The sequence below is a fragment of the Pristis pectinata genome, chromosome 3 (genome assembly GCF_009764475.1).
Source record: "Pristis pectinata isolate sPriPec2 chromosome 3, sPriPec2.1.pri, whole genome shotgun sequence".
Classification (NCBI taxonomy): Eukaryota; Metazoa; Chordata; class Chondrichthyes; order Rhinopristiformes; family Pristidae; genus Pristis; species Pristis pectinata.
The window spans coordinates 31,003,563-31,027,589 of record NC_067407.1 but is presented as its reverse complement, the minus strand read 5'-3'; the positions used below and the strand labels follow the sequence as shown (position 1 = coordinate 31,027,589).

At 39.6% G+C, this 24,027-nt stretch overlaps 1 protein-coding gene across 1 annotated transcript in view; it reads left to right on the top strand.

The window, feature by feature from the left end:
* Positions 1-24,027, top strand: part of LOC127568351 (zinc finger FYVE domain-containing protein 9-like) — a 101,591-nt gene that overhangs the window by 4,863 nt on the left and 72,701 nt on the right. The window contains exon 2 of the mRNA XM_052011992.1: positions 19,215-19,328. Within this exon, the coding sequence (XP_051867952.1) occupies positions 19,259-19,328 (70 nt within the window). The 5' untranslated portion in view covers positions 19,215-19,258. The remainder of the gene's footprint in view (positions 1-19,214; positions 19,329-24,027) is intronic.

The window sequence follows — 24,027 nt, the reverse complement described above, 5'->3', positions numbered from 1 at the left end:
ATCCAATAAAATGAATGGAGTTGCAAAGAAATAGTGGACTGACTATAGTTGTAACAAACTGTGTAGAAAATTATAATTTCCTTTTTGAATATTATTAGTGTTAAGTTATAAATAATGTTTAGTCGGAAGTAAGTTGCTCAGTATCCAAGTCATGTTTGTATAAAAGCTAGCCTAATATGTTGGGCATCAGGTATACAGATCGAGGTTTGAACACCAGCTCTCTGGCCCATGTTTGTACAGAAGTGCTTTTCTCCACATATAACCACTGTACTTTATGATCTGCCAGGCAGTAAGCATTTTATTGTAAGATGCATTTTGGGCTGCAACTTTTGATAGAATTGGTGCTGTTTCACAGAAACTGGTATACATATGATCTTCTGGTTTTATTTTTCTTCCTTTTTGTATATTTTTCTTTGATTTGGTCATAGCATCTCAATTTTATTGATGGACTATGTAAATGTGAATCCACATTTTGCAGTTTGAATTGTCTCAATTAAGTTTTTTTTTTGAGAATGTTCATTCCTTCACACAAAAATAAAAATTATTTCAGATTTACTGACAAAGTACCTCCTGCCTAGCATATAATTAATTGGTGGTTAAAGATTTGTGGAAACTCATTTGAATAAAATAGCTAAACTTATGGGACCATTCTGGAAGCACTGACCAAGTAAGTCACCATCTGCAGATCAAGAAACAGTTTTCTTTTCAGATTGGAGACCTTTCATCAGAACTGGGAGGGAGCTTGGAGTTTTAAGTTGCAGAGTAGGTAGGGGAAGGATAGAACAAATAGGGTGAAGCCAAGGTTGCCATGGGGATAAACTGTTTAAATAATCTGGTTGATGGTTAATGAGGGAAATTGGAGAGAGAGAACACAAAGGAATGCTTTAGTTGTAAAATAAAACATTTTAAATGTAACTTGTTTCCTCCCTTTCCCAGTTCAGACAAAGTGTCTTCGATTTGAAATGTAGCCTTTTCTCTTGCCACAGATACTGTCAGACTTGCTGACTCTGTTTTTCGAGTATTTTCTGTTTTTATTTCACATATTCAGCATTATTCTGTAGCTCTCTTTTTTAAAAAAAACACTTTCCTTTTTTTTAAACTTAAAAAAAATGTTTCTGTAATGCATGCATCTTAAATTTGTTTCCTGGCAACCATTGAAATTGTCATTCTTTTTCCAAATGTGTTTTAATTTGGAGAAAATCAAGGCAATTAAATGTATATGAAGTGTAACCAAAGATGGTAATAGGACTTGATGCATGGCACTTATTTACTACTTTACAAGTACACTAGCTTTATAAGCTGTAGAAGTAATTGCAGATACTGCATTGTCAAGTGTGGGGAAAATACTTGTGTTTTTTTAAATTACAGAACAAGAACTTGAGTGGAAATGGTGAAAATTTTTGGTTAAGTTGTATGAAGTATTTGATACAGTCAGTTCAGAGTTTGCTTTCATATTGTTACCTATTTATTCAGAGTATGCAATTCTAATTAATTGAATTTAAGTGTTGTTTTTGAAGCCTGAAGTTTCACCAAAGTTGCAACTCTGCAGTCATGTGAAAAGATTTACAAGGTAATTATTTTATCCCCTGATAATTTCGAAACATATTACTGGTGTTCTCTGTATTGGAGAATGCCTCCCTTTGCTTCCAAAAGAGCATTCTAGTAAATAACTATTCATGCTGGTTGGTATTTTGGCAATGTCTGTAATCTTCCACTAGAATTGGTGGAGTTCAGTGTATTAAGTTATGAACTTGCATTTTATTTATACAAGTGCTTGCTAAAAATGGTTAGTATATTGATACTTCTGGTATTTTCTTCATTGTGACCCTCTCCTTGATCCCCATGAGGACAGATAAGTGCCACTTATAGCGGTTAGCGTAATGCTTTACAGCACCAGTGACCTGGGTTCAATTCCAGCCACTGTCTGTAAGGAGTTTGTACTTTCTCCCCATGTCTGTGTAGGTTTCCTCCAGGTGCTCAAGTTTCCTCCCACATTCTAAAGATGTATGGGTTAGGAAGTTGTGGGCATGTTATGTTGGTGTTGGAAGCGTGGTGACACTTGCAGGCTGCTCCCAGAACACACTACACAAAAGATGTATTTCACTGTGTGTTTCGATGTACATATGACTAACAAAGATATCTTATCTACAGGGAACTTGGATTGATTTTGTTGTGCCATTCATGAAAAACACATCTAGAATGCTGATAATGATGGAGAGCCCCATAGTGTATTTATCACACTTCATGGAATTATTGCACAGGATGATTATAGAAGAGTAGGGGGCCATTCACGCCATCAAGCACTGTCACATGAACTTGCATACAGGGGCTTCGCAAGTTATGGAAGATCTGACTTGCAGAAATATGATTGCAAATTCTCCCATAAGATTTTTAAAGCATTTTTCAAGAATGGGAAAGTCAGTTAAATGCAAACATCTTCAGGCATTGTGGAATAGCAGTAGCAGCTAGTTAATTCAAAAGACAATTTAAAAAAAAATCACCTGTTTTAAGTATAACCTCCCTGTAGTAACCAAACAGATATATTGACAAAAAATTGCACTGAATTGTGGACACAGCTCAGTCCATCACAAAAGCCAGCCTCTTTTTCTCTCCTGCACACCACCACCGACCCTCTCTCCCCCCCCCCCCCCGGGCCCATGGACTCTGTCTACATTTCCTGCTGCCTTGGGAAAGCAACCAGCATAATCAAAGACCCCTCCCACCCAGGACTTCTCTCTACTCCCTCCCCCACTTTTCATCAGGTAGAAGATGCAAAAGCTTGAAAACATGCACCACCAGGCTTGAGGACAGCTTCTGTCCTGCTGTTAAAGACTCTTGAACAGACATATTGGGCGATAAAGATGAACTCTTGAGCTCACGATCTACCTTGTCATGGCCCTTGCACATTGTTGTCCATCTGCACTGCACTTTCTCTGTAACTAACACTATATTCTGCATTCTGTTATTGCTTTCCCTTTGTAGTACATCGATTTACTTGTTTTTGAAATGATCTGATGGATGGTATGCAAAAGTTTTTCATTGTATCTTAGTACATGTGACAATAATAAATCAACTACCAATGTAACCGCTGGTTCAGTGGGAGCCCGCTTAAGAGATTTGCTTTGGAAACTGATAAGGCAAATCTCTTCTATTGATAAACATTGTAATCCCCATTGTAACTACACAGGGGAAGGCAGTAAATAAATGTTCATGTTTGTTGACCCTCATTGATATTGTTCCTTTCTGACTTGGGTTTTAAATCAGTTTATGGACCATTCTCAGGAATGGAACCCTTGAGTAACCCTCGGTCTGTCTGTATTTGTTTTAAACAGGAAGTGTTTTTCTAAGCCTGAATGCGGGCTAAATTTAATTTTCCTTATCTGAAATGAAAAATTAGTGAAGTAATATTTTTAGCGATTATTTCAGCTGGTGCAAATTTCACTATGCTATTGGCAAAAGTAATTGTTTCACCAATTTTCCTCATTTTAAAAGACATTACTTCAACATGAAAAGAATAAAACTCCCTGAAACTCATTAGAAAGAAAAGTCTCAATTTTTTGTTTGAAGCAATTGCGTAGAAAAACACAGAACCATTTAAACATTTGTCCTGTCATGAGCAGCTGAAGATATTGAATCTGTCATCTTGGGAGTTTCAGTGAATCTTATTGAAACATAAAACAGGCTAGATGTTGATGTTTTCAGTAGTGGGCAAGTCTTTAACAAGAACACATAAAAGATGAGGAGACACAAGAGACTGCAGATGCTGGAATCTTGACCAAGAAACCAGCTGCTATAGGAACTTGGTGGGTTGAACAGCATCTGTGAAGGCGAAGGGATAGTTGACATTTCGGGTCAAGATCCTGTATCAAGATAGAGGTGGTCATTTAAAAAACACAAGTGTGTAGGAATTTCTTCTTGCAGTGTGTAGTGAATCTGTGGAATTAACTACTCCAAAGGGTTGTAGGGGTGTTTAAAGGCTTTTTATGTGGAATAGGCACAGAAGAGGAGATGTGGTCTGTGGCAGACCAGCCATGATCATATCGAAAGTGCAGCAGATTTGAATGACCAAGTGGCTGCCTCGTATTTTCTTGTGATTCACATTTTAATCATTGAATAAAAGCAGTGCTGTTAAGTTTCTGTCAAGTGGGCATATTATTTTAGTGGTTCAGGTTGGAGTATAATTAAAATAAATATATGGGAAAATTAAACTTATCAAATTGAACCTCTTTACTGTTTATGGGGTTCCAACAGATTTTCAAGTGGTCAATGTAAAATTTAAAGAGAATTGAGTTATCTATTTTGTCTTAAAGTAGTCCTCATTTGAACTACATACTCAAATTTTCATACAGACTACACAGAAGAAACAGTTGTTATTTTAATCTTGCCAATGTTTTGCCTTCTGATGGCATTTACTCTTTGTGAAGAAATAACATTGGCTCCATCATGTTCTTTTGTACTGAGTCCTGATGTTGAGAAATATCTGGCATTTTGCAGGGATATTAGGAAGGGTACAGAAATAGAATTAGATTTCTCAAAGGCCTTAAGGTGGTGCTGTAGGGTTTGGGGGACAGGTAACAAAATGAGTAGTTGGTTTTAAGACACAGCAAGCAGTAAAGTAAAAGGTAACAATTAATAGCAGCAGGTGGAAGAAGGCAAGATTCATTGCAGGGTCTGCACTTGTTGATAATTTCTTGAACAATTTGTCCTTTCAGAACTAAAATATTTTTCTAAATTTGTGCATACCAAGTTGTGGAATGGGAGGCTAATAAGAGGTTTCATATTGATACATTTTCAGAATGGGTATTTAATTGACAAGTTTTTAACCTAGCTATGTTTAAGGTGTAGAACAGATTAGAAAATTTGGATTGTTATCTTGGAAATGATATTTGGGGTGTAGGTGAAAGGATCTGGAGATTTAAAGCAAAATAAGTTAAAATAGTGGTGTGGGTTAATAAGGGCATTAAAAAGACAAGCAGCAGGTTCAGTGGGAAAGAAGTTGGCTAAATTAATGAAACTGGGTTGGACTTTAAGAGTTCTGCGTACAATACCACTCGAGTGGGTGCAGAAGAGATTTGCAAGAGTGATGTTAGAGGTTGAACCTACCAATGAAAGATTCATAAATGGGTCTCTTGACGATTGAAGGTGACTAGACAATATTAAAAGCCATTAAATATTTTGATAGAATGGACAGTGCTTATACCCGTGGAGGAGAGCAAAACTAGAGACTGGTAAGATGAGTAAGTCTCCAAGAAAACAAATGGAGAACTTGAAACAATCTAGTTATCCTAAATAAATCTTTTTAAAATTACTTTTAGTAAGCAGTGAGGAAGTGATGAAAAGGTTACACTGATGCATGAAGACTGAGGCCCAGAATGACTGTGGACCATGTGGCTTGTTTCTATTTTATTTGCACTCATGATGTGAATGACACAGGAAAAGCCAGCATTTATTGCTTGTCTTTCTTTATCCTTGAAGATGATGATCCAGCTTCTTGAATTGTTGCATTTTTGTGAAAGTACTCCAAACATGCAGTTGCTTATACCAGCATTTGGAGCCATAGATAGGGAATAAACAGTGAAAGCTCCAAATCAGGATCTATGATTATATTGCCATGAAATTCTTTTAATCCCTTTTAAGTTGGAATTCTCATGAACGTAAAATTTCCTTGTCTTGCTTGTGCCCTTTTTACAAAATCCAAATAAATTAGTGCTTTTACTGCTACCCTCAAGTTATTTAAATCTATATAAACTATCAAACCTGGGGAATTGGGTCTATATGATTTTGTTCATTGGCTAAACTTGTCATATCTTTGGATAAAACTGGCTTTTTTAAAAAAACTTTATTTTTGACAAGTACTTTGATCTTAATAGTTGACCCCAGTAGATTTGTTTTGCTGGTTTGCTTAATCTCTGTTGCTTGTTGAACACAACATGCCTACAATGTGATTCAAATTCTGGCAGCTATTGTTTGGCGATAACTTTATAAATAGCAACTGAATGTGACTTATCTTGGTTATTTTTTATAATAGGTGTGGCCCTGGCTAGAAGATAATACTGTTTGATTCTAATTCTGGTAGTTCTTTGGTAGTCTACATAGGTTCATATCTTTAGAAAGTCCTGTGTTTAGCACTGGTCCTATTGAGAGCCTCTTTTTTTTGTATGTGGTTTTCTACTTTTGTTGTGACATCCTTTTAGTGCATTTTCAAAAGATTTTGTTTTGAATCAAAATGTTCTTTTGCCTTGGGGGAAATGGCTTGCTGAATTCCTGATTTGCAGCCACCTCCCTTTGATCATGATTTCTGACCTATAGACATTATGCAGATTATGTAAAATGGTCTATTAAATATTGCATTTTTGTCTTTCCTTGGTAAGTTCTGGCCAATTTACTGTGACAATATCCTTGATATTGGATAAAGCTAGAGATTCAAGACCTAAAAGCCCTGGTCCTTAACCCTCAACTGCCATGAAGATGTGACCCAGTATAGTTTTGAATTGCTTTCTGTCTGAATGCATCAAGCTTCTCGTTGTTTATGTTATGGTACCTGCCAGATGCTAATCTGTTTCTTCTTGCATCAAAACCCACCTTCTTCATTATCCTAGGACTTGTTTGCAGGAGACAGGATCATTTCTTGACTGCTTCTATTTAGAATGTGAATTAAGTTCATTTTCAAGTTTATTGTCGTGGGCATGCATAACCAGAGTATAAATGCCACAAAAATTTGCAGCAATGCAGTAGATTAAAAACATGAATATAAATAAATTCACAAATTATACACAACTTGCATGACACAAAACAAATAACAATGACAGTGCAAGTTAAAGGAAATGTATAGTTGAGGTAGAATTGGGCCCTTTCAGGTTGGTTCAAGAACCTGATGGCATAGGGAAGAAGCTGTTGTTGAACCTTCAGGTTCCTGTACCTGCTGTCTGCTGGCAGCATTGAGAAGAGGGCATGTCCCAGATGGTGAGGGTCCTTGATGATGGATGTCATCTTTCTGAGACATTGCCTCTTGTGGGTGTCCTTGATGGTGGGGAGAGCTGTACTGTGATGGCTGCATCCTCCACTCTGTAGTCTCCTGTGGTCCTGTGCATTAGAGTTCCCATACCAGGTCACAATGCAACCAGTCAGAATGTCTTTCACAGTACATCTTTTAAAAGTTTGTCAGAGTCTTCGATGACCTGCCAAATCTCCTTAAACTTCTAAGTAGCACTGGTGTGCTGCCTTCGTGGTTACATCATTGTGCTGGGCCCAGGATAGATCCTCCAAGACGTTGACACCCAGGAACTTGAAGCTGCTCACCTTTTCCACTGCTGACCCTTTCAATGATGACTGGTGCTAGATCGCCTGACTTCCCCCACCTGAAGTCCACAATCAGTTCCTTCACTTTGCTGATGTTGAGCACAATATTGTTGTTATGATTCAATCAGCTGGCCTATCTCACTCCTGTACACCTCGTCACCATCTGTGATTCTGCCAACAACAGTGGTGTCATTGGCAAATTTGTAGATGGCATTGGAGCTATGCTTAGCCACACAGTTCTAGGTAGAGAGAAACTAGACCAGGTAGCCATGAGGTGTGCTTGTGTTGGTCAGTGAGGAGGAGATGAGGTTTCTCATCTCTATTGATTGTGGTCTCCCAGTGAGATATTTAAAAGTGGTGCTGATAACAATATTTGGAATCTTGTTGGTGGCCCGTAGGTGAATGTCCTGTGATTACATTCTACCTTCATAAATGTAATTTCTGGTTTGTACATGGGATGTTATCTTAGAGCTTAAATGTATTAACTGAGAGTAAATGGTCAGACCTCAAGTGGGGTTTGAAGATGAGTACTGTTATGTAGACTTCAATGCCATAATTCTATTTCCTATTCTCTCATCAGATATTTTGTCATAAGAACACAATAACGTTAGAAACCTTCTGGCTCTTCACGCTGGCTCTGACTTTCAAGATAATGACCAGTCTTTTACCTGAGTGTCATTTTTCAGCACTATCCCCATAAATCTTGACTCAATATGCATGCAACTATCTATCTGTTTTTTTAAGGTATACAACAACCCAGCCCTTGAGGATGGAGAATTCCAAAGATTCACCATCCTGTGTGAAGGAAGTTCTCTTCATTCGGCTTGCCCTTAATTCTGAAGCTCTGCCCCCTCTCACTACTCCTCAGCATGGGGAAACATCTTCCCTGCATCTATCCTCTCAAGTGCTTTAAGAATTGTATTGGTTTTATTGAGATCTCCTCATTCTTCTGAACTCTGGAGAATTTAGTCCTAATTTAACAAAACTTTGCAAACTCTTTCCCTGGAAACCACTTAATGAATCTTCGTTGCATTCCTTCGTGGCAAGAACATCCTTTAAGGATGCCAAAGCTGTACATAAGAATGCAGACGACTTCTCTCAAAGACCTCTGTACAATTGCAATACACCCTCTTTACTGCTGTATTAAAATAAAGATTAACATTGTATTTACCTTTATTGTGGCACCTGCACAACACCTTTCAGTCATTTGTGTACGAATGCAACTAGATTCCTTTTGAATATCAATACTCAGTCTCTCACTATTTAACAAATGTTCCACTTTTCTTCCATATGCACCAAAGCAGATAACCTCCATCTACCAATTTTTCCACCTGCTGTTTCTTACTCAGCTTGTTCACATAGTCTTGAAGGCTACTTTTACTTCCTCCATGCTTGCAGTCCCATTAGTTAGGTCAGCATACTTGAACATATGCTGTTTGGTTCCTTCATTCAAATTGTTGATAGATATTGTGAAAAGCTGGGGAATGAGCACCAATCCCAGCTGGCCAAGCCTAGAACAATCTATTTAAAATTTAGAACAGAACAGTAAAGGAACAGGCCTTTGGCATCATAGTCAGCCTAGCTAACTAATCCCATCTGCCCCTCCACATGGTCTGTATCCCTCTATTTACTGCCAGCTCACGTGTCTGTCTAAATGCCTCTTGAATGTTGTTGTTTTATCTGCTTCTACCACTTCCCCTGGTAGCACGTTCCAGGCACATGCCACTGTGCAATAAAAAAATTCTTGCTTTGCAAACCTCCTTAAATTGTCCCCTTCTCACCTTAAACCCATGCCCTCTTGCGTTTGTCATTTCCACCCTTGGGGGAAAAAGGCTTTGACTATCTATCTGACACTCTAGAGAAAACCATCTAAGTTTGTCTAACCTCTCATTATAGCTAATACTCTCCATTCCAGACAACATCTTGGTAAACTTCTCCTGCACCCTTTCCAAATTCTCCATGTGCTTCCTGTAGCGTGGTGACCAGAACTGCACACAGTAAATTTACTTCTACTCTTTGGTGTTTGTCTGATATTCAATTCCCAATTATTGCTGGTATATTAGCCCCACTGGTTCCCAATTCTTTGTGCTCTAATGTCATTGATTAACTTTTCTTATCGAACACCACCTGAAAATCCAGGTACACATTTATTGGTTTTGCCCCTTATGTATTCTCTTTTGCTCTGCCCCCTTACCAAGAAAAGTACCTTGTCTTTATTTTCTTTCTCCTTTGTCTTCTAACTATCCTTTAGAACTTTCTAATGAGAGGAAAATCTCACGACACAGCTGAGACTAGAATGTGGTGGGCCATTTTAAAACTAGGTTTTGGTATTAAAGCTCCAGCCGATGTCAAATTGTAATTCTGAATGATTAAAACTTGTTCATTGTATTAATTAGCAATTTTTCTGCCTTGCCTGTAGTAATGCAAGTTTTTTTTTACTTGGATACCTTATTATCAATGAATTGAGTTTGAGGTTTTGTAAGCCATGGATGGCATGGCCTTTGTGGAAAGTGAGTTTATCACAGACATTTCTGTGTATTGGGAGCAAGATGTCTTGATCAGTCGTTGATTAATTGATCTATGTTACTGCATTCACAGAATGTGGGGGTGGGGTTAATTAGCTATTGTCCATTTAAGTGACCCTGTTGTGCAGTGCTAGAATTCCCCTTTTGAGCCTGATAAAACTTTACCTTTTTGGATCTTTGAATAAGTTACTTGTTTTGATTGCATTTTCAGTCCAAGCTCTATCACCACTATTGGAATTGATGAGGCAAGGGTGGTGGGATCATAATGTTTCTTGAAGCCATGTGGTGGATTGTAGTTCAGAGTGGGTTTAATTGCTAAATAGTGTGAGGTTAGAGGACTGGCAAGTAGCTAATGTCCTTCCATTGTTTAAGAAGGGAAATGGGGATAATCCTGGTAACTATAGACTGGTGAGTCTTAAGTCAGTGGTAGGGAAGCTTTTGGAGAGGATTCTTGGGGGATATAGGATTTATGAACATTTGGAAAACCATGGCTTAGGGGCAGTCAGCATGGCTTTGTGCAGGGAAAATCTTTCCTTAATAACTTGAGGTTTTTTGAGGAGGTGACGAAGATGATTGGGGGTAGAGCTGTGGATGTTGTCCACGTGGATTTTAGTAAAGTGTTTGACAAATTCCCACTGAAGAACATTTGAGACTTGGATGAAAACATGGGTGGGTTAGTAGGTTTGCAGATGATACAAAGATTGGTGGCGTTGTGGATAGTGTAAAAGGATACAATGGGATATAGATCAATTGCAGGTATGGGCAGAGAAATGGCAGATGGTGTTTTAATCCAGCCAAATGTGAGGTGTTGCACTTTGGGAGGTCAAATGTATTGGGGCAGTACACAGTTAATGGCAGAACCCTTAAGTGTTGATATTCAGAGGGATCTTGGGTCCAAGTATATAACTCCCTGAAGGTGACTGTACAAGGTGATAGGGTATTAAAGAAGGCATATGGCATGCTTGCCTTTATTAGTCAAGGCATTGGTTCAAGAAGCTTTATAAAACTCTAAGGCCACATCTAGAGTATTGCATTCAATTCGGGTTGCCCCATTATAGGAAGGATGTGGAGGCTTTGGAGAGGGTGCAGAAGAGGTTTACCAGGATGCTGCCTGAATTAGAGGGCATTGCTACGAGGAGAAGTTAGATGGACTTGGGTTGTTTTCTCTGCAGCGGTGGAGTCTGAGGGGAGACCTAATAGAAGTTTATAAGATTGAGGGGCATAGATAGAGTTGACAGCCAACAACTTTTTCTCAGGGTCAAAATGTCTAATACTAGAGGGCCTGCATTTAATGGTGAGAGGGGGGTAAGATTTTTTTGTAGTGGTGGATGCTTGGAATGTGCTGCCAGGGATGGTAGTGGAGGAAAATACGATAGAGCTGTTTAAGAGGCTATTGGGCACATGAATATGCAGAGAATGAAAGGATATGGACTTGTGTAGGCAGAAGGGACTAGTTTTGTAGGCTTTTAATTACTAGCTTAATTAGTTTAGCACAATGTGGGGGGGGGGGGGGGCCTGAAGGGCCTGTTCCTGTGTTGTACTGTTCTATGTTACTAAGTGTTGGAGGGGAATCCATGGCTGAGAGGAAAAAACAGACTTGGAAATACTAAGAAGATGGCATGTTCAGAACTAATGAGACAGATTTAGAAACTTGGAGGAAAGGAATGGAATCCTTGCAAGAAACAAGATAGAGGTGGGTGTAATCAATCTTTGCAAGTCATAAGGTTGGAGTGAATACTGGTTGCTCGCCTACTTTCTGAAGTGGAGAGGGAAGTTGGAGACTGATTGCATTTGCTCTCATTTCAACCCTGCTTAGAACATAGTACAACATAGCCACAGGCCCTTTGGCCCTCTATTTGTCATTTTCACAATGGGGGGAAAATGACTTTGACTTCACCTCATTTCTGTCTCTCTTATGTCTTTGGCTTCATGTAGTCAGTCTCTAACTTTCAGTCAACTTGACTGCACTGCCCTTTCATTCTTTTCTATGTAAGGAGGTCTCTATTTTCTCCCAGTAGCTGTTTCTTTCATGTCATCTGAAATTTCCACCTTCCAGTATATTTCCCTTTTTTTTCAAATGTGTATTTCCCTCCAGCACCCCATCCTAACCTCCACATGGACCCCTGATCACATCTGTTTTGTGCTTTCACTGTACTCCCAGAAGAAAGATAATTATCCTTTGCACCCTATCAGCATTGAATAGATTATCTCTCCATTTTTAGCCACCAATAGACTTATTTTGCATTATTGCCCATTTCTTTCACTCCCAGTTTAAATGAAACAATCCTTTTCCACTTGGTCTATACTGCAAATATATAAAACGTTAGTTAGGCTACAGCTTGAGTACTGTGTAGCAAGGATGTGATTTTTTTTTTAAGATATATCTTTAGATAAGATAAGATGCCTTTATTAGTCACATGTACATCAAAACAGTGAAATGCAGCTTTTTGCATGGTGTTCTGGGGGCAGCCTGCAAGTGTTGCCATGCTTCCGGCGCCAACATAGCATGCCCACAACTTCCTAACCTGTACGTCTTTGGAATGTGGGAGGAAACTGGAGCACCTGGAGGAAACCCACACACCCGGGGAGAATGTATAAACTCCAGTGGCGGGAATTGAACCCGGGTCGTACTAGAGTGTATAGAGGAGCGAAAAGACAAACATCTGAAATAACTCTGCAGGTCAAGCAGCATCTGTGGAGGCAAAGAGAAGGTTCATGTTTTGGGTTGAGACCCAGCATTAGGGTTGAGAGGGAGGGGTGAGACAAGCTCATTGGTGATGGGTGGAATGGGGGGGGGGCGGGGGGAAGCATTGAGACAGGCTGGTGGGTGTGTAGAAGTCGACCCACGCTATGTAATAAATCAGACAACAGCAGAACCAAGGAGTGTACAAAAAGTCCTTTATTGTTTAATGCTAGCAGGAGTAAGGGGTACACAGGAGCAAACAACAGTGCTGCTCTTCCCTGCATGTGGCCCAACTCAAGGAATACAGGGTGCTAACAAACTTAAATACATTGTTCTCTGGTGGGTGTCCACCTACTGCACTGGCATACCCATATTTGGGTATGCTTGACTAGCTCTCATTACCATTGGTCCCAGACAAGTTAACACATCTTTCACAGACAGTCACAAACAACCCTGTTCTTGTGGCCTTGAAACTCAGGTTAGCTGATAAGGAGTGCTGATCTTCATGAGCAGGTGGCTTAAGCTATTTACCAGGAGAGAGAGAGAGTAACCCTTCGTTCACCAGAGCTCCCTTCCCATTGTCTTCTACAGGTGGAAGGTGGAACCAGATAAGGGAGGAATGATGGGCAGATGGAACCAGGTGGGGGAGGGGATAGGAGGGGTGAACCAAAGGAGAAGAAACCCAGGTGGATAGGTATGTAGCTGATTGAACCAGGGTGGGGCAGAAGGAGGATAACAAGTCTAGGTAATGGAGGAGCGAGGGATGGAAAAGGTGAGCAAAGAGAGAGAGAGACCCTGGGTGGACTGGTGGAAGAAGGAAAGGACCACAGGAGGTGAGGGTTACCTGAAATTGGAAAATTCAGTGTATGCCATTGGGTTGTAGGCTCCCCAAGTGCAATACGAGGTAGTGTTCTTCTAGTCTTGTTTCACTCCACTGTGGGAGTGGGGAAAGCAGAGGTGAAACACAACTAGAAGAACACCACTACAGTTCGGTGTGGGAATGGAGTGGGGGAGTTGAAATGATGTGCAGCCAGAAGCTCAAGATGGCTGTTGCAGATAGGGTTAAGGTACTATACAAAACAGTCGCCTGGTCAATGCTTGGTCTCGCTGATGTAGAGGAGGCCATGTTATGAGCACAGAATGCAGCTGATCGGCTTGGAGAAGACATGTGAATTTCTGCATTGCCTGGAATTTCTGTTTAGCTCCCTGAATGGTGGTGAGAGATAATAGGACAATGCCAGAGGATGGGGAGAGGTGGGTGGGAAGGAATGAGTAGACCAGTGGAGGCAGAGGAAATTCACCTGGATAATGTTTGGGGTGTAGCATTTTAGCCGTGAGGAGAGGTTGGATAGACTGGAGCAACACATAGAAAATGCTGGAGGAACACAGCAGGTCAGGCAGCATTTTTGGAGGGAAATAAACAGTCGATGTTTCTGGTCGCGACCCTTCATCAGGACTGGAAAGGAGAAATCTGATAGACCATGAAATAAAGGGAAGGAGGTGGGAAACCAGAGGGAGGTGATGGGCAGATTGTGGGGGAGAGGAAAGAGAAGGGGGCCACAGGAATGAGGGAAAATAAAGGGACGGGGGGAAGGAAAATAGGGGAGTAGTTACCAGAAGTTAGAAATCTATGTTGATGCCGTCAGGTTGGAGACTACCAAGTTAGAATGAGGTGCTGCTTTTCTAACCTCAACCTGGCCTCAACGTGGCAGTAGCGGAGGCCATGGATGGACATGTCAGTATGGGAATGAGAATTGAAGTGGCTGGCCACTGAGAGATCCTGGCTGTTGCAGCTGACAGAGTGAAGGTGCTCAATGAGGTTGTCACCCAATCTGCGTTGGGTCTCACCGATGTAGAGGAGGCTACACTGGATGCAATAAATGATGCCCTCAGATTCACAGCCAAAGTGCTGCCTGATGAGTGCCAGGAGGGTGGTTTGTGGGGAGGGACAAGGGATTGGAGGAGAGAGCAATCCTCGCAGAGAGTTGGGGGGGGGGGGGGGGAAGAGGGAAGAGAAGATATGCCTGGTGGTGGGATCCCGTTGGAGATGATCGAAGTTGCGGTCAATGATGCGTTGGATGTGGAGGCTCGTGGGGTTGTAGGTGAGGATGAGGAGAACCCCTCGGTGGGGGAGGAGATGTGGTGAGGGCAGATGTGCAGGAAATGGAGGCAATGCAGGTGAGGACTGCATTGATAGAGGTGGAAGGGAAGCCCTGTTTACTTGGGGGGAGAAAAGGACATCTTAGATTTCCTGGAATGGAAAGCCTCATGAGAACAGATGAAGTGGAGGAACTGAGGGAAGGGAATAGCATCCTTACAAGTGGTGTTAAGAAGAGATGTAATCAAGGTAATTGTGGGAGTCAATGGGTTTGTAAGAGATATCAGTGGATAATCTGTCTCTGGAGATGGGGAGAGATGGAGCAAGTAAATTTGAGGGCAGGGTGGAAGTTGAAGGCGAAATTGATGAGCTCAGCATGGGTGTAGCAAGCAACGTCAATATAGTGGATAAAGAGTTGGGGACCATTACTGGTGTAGGCTTGGAACATGGACTGTTTCATGTAGCTGACAAAAAGGCAGGCATAGCTGGGGCCCATGTGGGTGCCCATGGCTGTACCTTTTGGTTTGGAGAAAGTGGGAGGAGCTGAAAAGTTTTTGATGAGTAGCAGTTCTGCCAGATGGAGGAGGGTGGCAGTGGAGGGGAACTGGTTTGGCCTGCTGTCAAGAAAGAAGGAGAGAGTCTTAAGGCCTTCCTGATGGTGGATGGAAATGTACAGGGACTCTATGTCCATGGTAAAAATGAGGCGATCAGGGCTGGGGAACTGAAAGTTGTTGAAGTGATGGAGAGCATGCAGTGTCATGGATGTAGGTTGGAAGGGACTGGACCAAAGGGGACAAAATGGAGTTGAGATGAGGACATGAGTTCAGTGGGGCAGGAAGAGGGAGAAACAATGGGTCTACCAGGGCAGTTAGGTTTGTGAAGCTTGGGTAGGAGGTAGAAATGGGCAGTACAAGGTAGGAGAACTGAGGCTAGAGGCTGCATATGGGAGATCTCCAGAGGTGATGAGGTTGGTGATGGTCTGGATAGGCTGGGTTTGTTTTCCTTGGAGTGGAGAAGACAGGAAGGACCTGATTGAAAGAGAAAATGAGCATGGTAGTGAGAAACCTTTAGTGGTGTCTGTAAGGACGGGGTTTAGGTTTAATGTATGGGGTAGGAGATTTGAGAGGATTGGAGGAAGTTTTTTTTCCATTGAGCAAGGCTGAAATCTAGAATATACTGCCTGAGGAAATGTTGGTGGCAGATACACACTCTCAACATTGGGAACATCACCAGAAGTTCTTCACCATTGTTACAACTATTGTGGCATGGAAATGTATTACCAATCTTTCATTTGAAATACAATTAAAATTTTGGAATACTTAGTACCATACAAATAATTTCATCACAAAATCTTGAGATTGAAGAAGGGAATTATGGATGGGGAAAAAATTATTTTGTTAGTCATTCCCAAAGCTCTTGAATTAAAGAAAGATTGTCCCTTTATTGACACTGAGGTATTAGGTTTAATGTTAAGCTGAATTTAGTTTGTCTCTCATGACTTGATTTTATAATGTGGTGTTTTGACTTTTGGTAAGATGGCTTGACAACAGTTTGGTCTTCGGTGCAAATTGTGTATTGGAAAATATTGCATTTTAAAATAGTGGTTTCTCAGAAACACTGAATTTGGGGAAATATGAAGAACTGTTTTTGCTATGATTTTTACTACAGTGGGGGAATGCTGCACTAAGCTACAAACAATTACTGATAAGTATAAAAGTAACAAAAGATTAAATTTTTAACTGACAGTTACATTCTTCAAATTTTAAAATTGGTCTTGCATAGCAGGAATTTATATTTTTGAAACTTGGTGGTTCTGTATGGAAGTGCTGACACTTAGTCTTTTAAAAGTCAACAATTCGGGAATTGTGCATTTGCTGATTTTTGTTTTTGGAATGACCACTTATTCTGCCTTGTGACCTTGGTGCTGGTGCTAACTCTTGCCGAGTTTCCCCAGCAGAAGAGACAAGGAATCCTATGATCTATTAGGTAGGAGAAGTCATGGATTCCAACGTACAGCTGCCTTTTTAGCAGGCAGAAGGGGTGGCAAACTGAGTTATTTTGCTTTAAATTAATGTTTTTAATTTTGTGTATTTAGTTGCTTTTCATTTAAATTTTAATCATTTACTTCAAATTTAATAACTATCTCAATGTTTAAAGTAGTACATTAGCCTCTATTCTGAAAGCTTGCAAAAGTGGATGTGGTACAAAGCTTCAGGGGCATTTTGGGGCTGGGTTTTCACTGCAGAAGCCATACTGTTATCTTGACTATGCCTCCCTGGGATAACCAGGTAGGCTGAATGACCCAATTAGTACAAGAGTAAAGAAACTCTGGGCATTGGTACTGAGCCACAGTTTCCTTGTACTAATTGGGTTTTAGCAATCTGGTATTTCATCTCCAGTGGACAAAGCTTTCTAATGCTTATTAGAGACATGGTAGAATATATTATTGCTGTATTTGCATTCTTATTTTCAGCATTCCTTTAATCTCAGTGGAACTGCAAAGAGGGCACAATGGTCCATAGATTTACTGAACATGAAGTTGTACATCACAAAAACAGGCCCTTTGGCCCAACTGGTCCATACTGACCAAGTTGCATTACTAAACTAATCCCATTTCCTGGTGTTTGGCCCTTATCCCTCTAAACCTCTTCTATCCATGTACCTGTCTAAATGCCTTTTTAAATATTGTAATTGTACTTGCCTCCTACTGCTGCTTCTGGCAGCTTGTTCCATATACCTACCACCCTCTGCATGGAAAAGAAGCTTGCCCCAAGTCCTCTTTAAATTTTTCCCCTCTCACTTAAATCTATGCCTTTCTAGTTCTGGACTCCCCTACCCTGGGGAAAAGACTGGCTATTCACTTTATTTGTCTCTCATGATCTTATGAACCTCTGTAAGATCACCCCTCAACCTCCGATGCTTCAGAGGAAATAAGCTCCAGCGTATCCTGTTTCTCCTTATAACTCAAGGCCTCCAGTCCCAGTAACATTTCTGTGAACCTTTTCCAGATTAATGACCTGCTTTGTATACCCAGGCGACAAAATGGCACACAACATCCAACTGTTGTTTCACCAACATCTTGTACAGTTGCAACATACTAACTCAATGTAACTGCACTGTGTAATGAATTGACCTGTACGATCGGTATGCAGGACAAGTTTTTCCACTGTACCTCGGTACAAGTGATGTTAATATACCAATAACATGATGTCTCGACTCTTGTACTCGGTGCCCTGACCGATGAAGGCAAGGTGCCAAATGCCCTTTTACTACTCTGCTAACCTGTGTGCCACTTGTAAAACTATGTGAAAATATAAGATGATGGAACTGCTCAAGCAGAATCTATATTTAAAAAAAATAAACTGAGTTACCTGCCCCTCTGCCCTGCTTATTTTCCCACTTTTTCAGCTCTGATGAAGGATCTTTGACCTTTCCACAGATGCTACTTGTTCTGCTAAGTGTTTACAGCATTTTCTGTTTATTTCAGTTTTCCAGCATCCTGCAGTTTTCTGTCATGGCTTTAACAGACTTTCTTTTGGAGAAGGAATCCTTTTTGGTGCATTTGTCATGCTCTTTAATGATTTGGGGTTTGTTTTTTGATTACATCTGTTTGCTGGAGACGGTGACCAAAATTACTATATATTGGGAAAATAAGATTCTATTAAAGGAAGAGTTACAAGAGATGGAGGGTTACTTATCTTTATTTCAGTAGCTTGTGTGAATTTTGAAAGGCTGCTTTTGGGATTAGTTACTGCAGGGACCTAGGTCAGTGATGATTTGATGTTACAGGTGCCTTTGGTAGATTTCAGTTTGAGCAGAGGAGGTTACATTGAGCTGAGGCACTTAGTTTCTTGCATGTTCTTGCTGTAGAGCCTGGGTTTTTTGTGGCAGATTTGAAATTGCTTTGTTTTGTACCATAGGAGGAATGTAGCTACATTAAAACAAATTATCAGATATAAATAAATTGTACTTGCATTGGCTCAACGTTTTATAAAATTAGAATGGATCCAGAAATCTGAGTGCTATAGAATCTAACTCTGTAGCTCAAAATCACAGTGCACATTTTGTTTTGAAAACTTCATCTGTTTGGAAGTTCAGAATTTATTTAATTTGGACTTTGTTGGCATGACCATTTGCTGTAGTCAATTTCAGATTTTCCAGTGAAAATACATCATTGAGAAAAATGCATTTTAAATAAGCATTCTGATTATCACTGAATCTGTTTCATGGATTCTAAAATGTAAATCCATTGGATTCTCAACTTAAATATAAGACTGGGAAACTTTGAAGTCCCATCATTCAAGGTCAAACAGTCCTTTAAGTTTTAGTTAGGTCACGTATATAACTTGACGATATCCTGGTCTAAATTAACATTAAAATTGTACAATATGCATTATAATGCTTGGTGTAAATTGAATGGTGGGGAGTTGATGTCACATTCAGCATAAAATGGCATAAGTGATTTTTGCATTGCTTTGATACTTTTAACTTGACTAGAATAACCAAAAATACAGGGGGATGTTTTCCCAAATGACAAACACATTTTGGAATAGGATAGAAATGAACAACACTGAAAGAAAGGTAATAGTATGGTCTTTTATTTTGGCAGGTTTGGACAGACTGAACTTTGTACAGGGCAGTGAATATTAGCAGATGGAGAACTATTTCCAGGCTGAAGCATTTAACCTGGACAAGGTGTTGGATGAATTTGAGCAGAATGAAGGTATGTTCATTTCTTTTAGTTGTGTATTACTATTCTGCAAGTAAATTTTTATTGTAACTATATCTGCCCTTAATGACTTAAGGGTTCGGTGTTGAGCCTTTAGTCAGAATGTAACCAGTGTGCTTAAAGCTATCCAGGTTGCCTACAGCCCTCACTTCATTCCTGTAAATCCATCTTGCCATTCCCTAACAGTGCTGCTTATTGGTACCACCTCCTGATGCTCCAAGTAATTAAATACTTGCACAATGTGGAAAATCCAGCACTGAGTATCTGACTCACAGTATGAGGCAATATTTTCACTTGGTGCAATAAGTGTGATCTTTGGAGCTCTGCTGTAGGTGGGGTTTCCAGTATAGATTGGAAGGGATGGGTGTGGAATAGTGCCAGTGCTTTTAACAGTTCTACTTGCCTGAAACTTGTTAGTTTTCCAATACAAGCTGTTGTCCATGATGGTTGTAGGTCAGGACATTAATAGACCAGAACTGCATACAAGGATACAAAACAATGCAAAGACAATTGCATAGTGAGTGACTAGACTTGATATCAAGCTGATCTAATATAAATCCCACACTAAGTGAATGATCTCTCTTGTACCATGAGTGGCCAGGGGAACATATGAATATACTGCATTATATACAGACGACTGGACCCCCACCCTGCGTTACCTGACAGGGTTGGGGTGGGAGGTCAGTTTTCCTGAGAAAGTCCCTATTGTGATTTTTGTCTGTCTTTCTTCTCTCCATAATGCGAAGCCATGTCTTCAGCACATTAATCAAGAAATGCAAGTTGGAAAAAATCTGTCTTTTCTTAAAAAAAAGCCATGAGAGTGAATTTTATTCTGTATCTTAAATTTTTAGGTAATGAATTCTGTAAAGGTGAATTTCTGTTTACACTAATGGCCTTAATGTGGTAATTGCCTGTATTTTCAAATTGTTGCAATAAAATATATTTTTGAAGACAGAAGTGCCAGGGTTAAACTGAAGAAATCAAGAGAAGGGGAGTGTCAAAGTGATGGGATGAGCATCAAATTGATCAATGTTAAGTAGTCTTTTTGAGTGGGCCTTAATTTTGTTGTTGAAAAAGTGACGGGGGGGGGGAGATTTTGGATGGGTTAATAATTGTATTATCCAACAGTGCCTCAAAATTCTCTACAATTCCATGCACTTTACATTCAAAGAAAAATATCCATTTCTTTTTGTATTCCTCACATCACAGCTATGGAACAATCAGACAACTCGTGCCAAAAAGGTTTTATCTCCTTGTTAGTTTGGGATGGCATTGATTAATGTTAGGCTGCATGGTGTCCTCTGCCGCAAATTAAGTCTTCCTGGATTTGTATCTCTTTCTGTATGTGAATAAACACAAAACAGTACAGCAGGAGGCCATTTGCCCTGCAGAGTCTACGCCAGCTCCCGGGAGCAATTCTATTGGATCCATTTTCTCTCACTTTATACTGTACTGGTGCAACTTACTTGCACATGCCCATCCACTCCCCTTTGATTCATTTTGCCATTAACCTACAGTAAGGAGTAAATTAGTTTAGCCAATTAACCTACCAACATGTCTTTGGGATGAGAAGAAACCAGATCACCTAGAGAAAACCCACGTAGTAACAGAATGTACTAACTCCACATGGTGCTTGGTCAGGATTGAACCCAGGTTCCTGAAGCTGTGAAGAAGCAGCACAAATAGCTGCACCACTGTGCTGTAGATGACTTCATCTTGTAGCTGCCCACTTGTTATAGTTTTTCCAACAGTTGAAAATAGTCCATTATTTGTTTTGTACCATTAATTAATAATGATTAAATTTATCCAAAAGGTTCATATGGAATCTCATCTAATTTTTCGAAGTGCTTGTTCATTCATATTTGGCTGCTCCTGCTAGAAAGCTTCCTTGAGATTGCCATTTTGGGGTCAATGCAGAAAACATTATCACAAAGTATTTCAGCAGAGGTCTTATCAAGGTTTAAGTATTTCCCTATTGCATAATGACTTTTCCACTAAATTCTCTGCATTATTTTAATGGTTTTAAAAAGTTGAGGTCCTGCTGTACTGTGTACTTGCACATCTTAATCCTGACCCATCCGTTCACCACTCAAAATACAACTTTGTTTTTTAATCTGCACACTTGTCTAGTATTGAGTGATATCTGCCACTTTTATCTGCTAGATCAACTTGTATTTATTACCATGGAGTTTTCTTGTATGTTCAAATCTTATTATGCCTCCTCTTCTAATACTTCCTGCAAATTTGGATATTATCTCACTCTTTATTTGGATTGACACTGTGTGGTGAATATAAAACAGCCCAGTTAGAACCTTATGAGACTTAGTTACACACTTTCAATGATCCTGAGAGACTTCTTACTCTTTCTCCTCACTGCTCAATTTTGATCTATTTCTGCCTCTGCTCAATTCCACTCTTAATTGTCCACATTGTGCAACCTTGTCATAAGCTTTATGAATATGATGTACACTGTTTGCCCTTTCCACCATAGATACCATGATAGATGTGTGGCATTTTGGCTACAGCCATTCCTGGAAAGCACAGATCCTTTGATATACCAAAGAAAAATGTCTACCTGGCTAGATATGTTGCTGATGACCCTTTGTGATGGTGCCACATGGTTGGGCTGTTTTGACTGTTATATGGACGAAAATGAACAAGGTGAAGTTTGAGTAGTTCAGTTGAATCTTCACTATGAAACCAATTAAACTTTGAATGGCAGCATTGACATGCAACTCCATATTAACTGCAGCCAAATCAAGGATGTTTTCTCATGTTTTTTTTTAATATCTTTGACTTGATCACTATGTGGACAGTTCATTATTATCATGGCACCTACTGGAAGAGGGATAAGTCATCCAGGCTGTGAAGCTTATTCTGTTCAGTTACCAGCCAATCTGTATTATCAGTTAACTTGGCTAATGTGCAATTCTCAATTTTGTTTTTCAAGTTTCAATTGATTCTTTTATTTGTAGCCTTTGAAAGTGAACCAGAATTCCAGCTGACAATGGGGGAAAAATTGTATCCTGATTCATGCCTGAATGGTTTGATTTTAAAATGATGTACCTTTGGTTGAGGTTCCTCCTGCTTGGAAATAGTTTATCTACTCAATTTGTTTTGAATTTTCTTGCTACCTGTTCATAATCTCAAGCTTAAGTAAAATTCTTTTGAAATATTGCTTTCTCTTTCAAAGGCTATTGTGTTTCTTGAGGCTTGGCACCTAAAGTTGGCACAGTATATAATCCAGATCCAGCAAGAGCTCTGTATAACTGAGCCATCACTTAAATGTCTTTGCTCCATGACAGCTCAACATCCAGATTTTCATTCTGCGATCAATAATAGACAACTTTACACTTCCACACCTTGAACACTAATTACCGCTTCAATTTTTTCAATTATTTTATTTGTCTGAAGCCACATCTCTAACAGGATTTGATGTTCTATACCATTCCATTTCTCAATATTTATGAAAATCTTGTTACCTTTCTAGTCTTTATCTTATTTGTACAACTTGCTTTTTTTTTGTATCCCACTTCAGAAAAGGCAGATTACTGTTTTTCTTTTTACTACCTCTGTACTTGTGTATAGTATGATCTGTCTGGATGGCGCACAAGTTTTTTCACTGCATCTCTATACTTGTGAAAATAAATAGCAATGCCAATCTGTTCAGGTTGTATCTTCACGTAAATGTGCAATATTGGGATTCATCTATAAAACGTTTAGTACTTAGCTATCTTGCCAAAGATGTATTTTGCAATGGCATTAATATTATCATAATTAGATTGTAGAATTAAATTAAGCTGGTGCCAAGTTTTCCACAAACTGCTACCTAGCTTTGTGTTAGAATGCTTTCCCAGGAAAGCACCAATGACATAGTTGTTAAAAAGAGTCATAATAAAGATACTGTGCCCAATTGAAGGCTCAGTCCTCCGCAGGTGCAACAAAATAGTTAAAAATGATCTTGTTACAGAGACAATGAATGCATTCTTTTGGATGGGATGTTAATAGCCTCATTTTTTTTTAACGTGTGTATTTTTCAACAGCGGTGAGAGTTTTGGTTTCTGCTGGTACAGTTGCATATTGTCACCTTTCAGCTTTGGCGTTTTTAGAAATCGTACTCTCAAAAGGAACATTGGCTTATTTTATGTTCTCATGCTTCTACCTTTTGGTAAACGACTAGGTTTGCTTTTCTATTTGGTCTATTTCTATCTCTATTTGATAGCATTGTCATTTAAAATTTTTAGCAGTTATTATTTCACTGTTCTGCATGGTTGACTAGATGTAAATTTAAATATATCCCCTTTTTGAGTGTGTCCTGCCACATCTTTTATATGACATTATATTTAATTTGTGAATCTGGACATGGCTGGTCAGAGGCATTTGCAAAGGTCAAAGACCATTATCTTGGTCTTTAGAAAATAGAACAGTACAGCACAGGAATAGGCCCTTTGGCCCATGATGTTGTGCCAAACTAATTAAACTAGTAATTAAATACCTAACTGAACTAATCCCTTCTGCCAACAGTGTCCATATCCCTCCATTCTCTGCACACTCATGTGCCTATTTAAGAGCTTCTTAAACACCACCTATCATGTTTGTCTCCATTACCACAGCTGGCAGCACATTCCAGGCACCCATCACTTTTTTTATATATTTAAATAAAAAAGCAAACTAGCGTATCTGCTTTTGAATG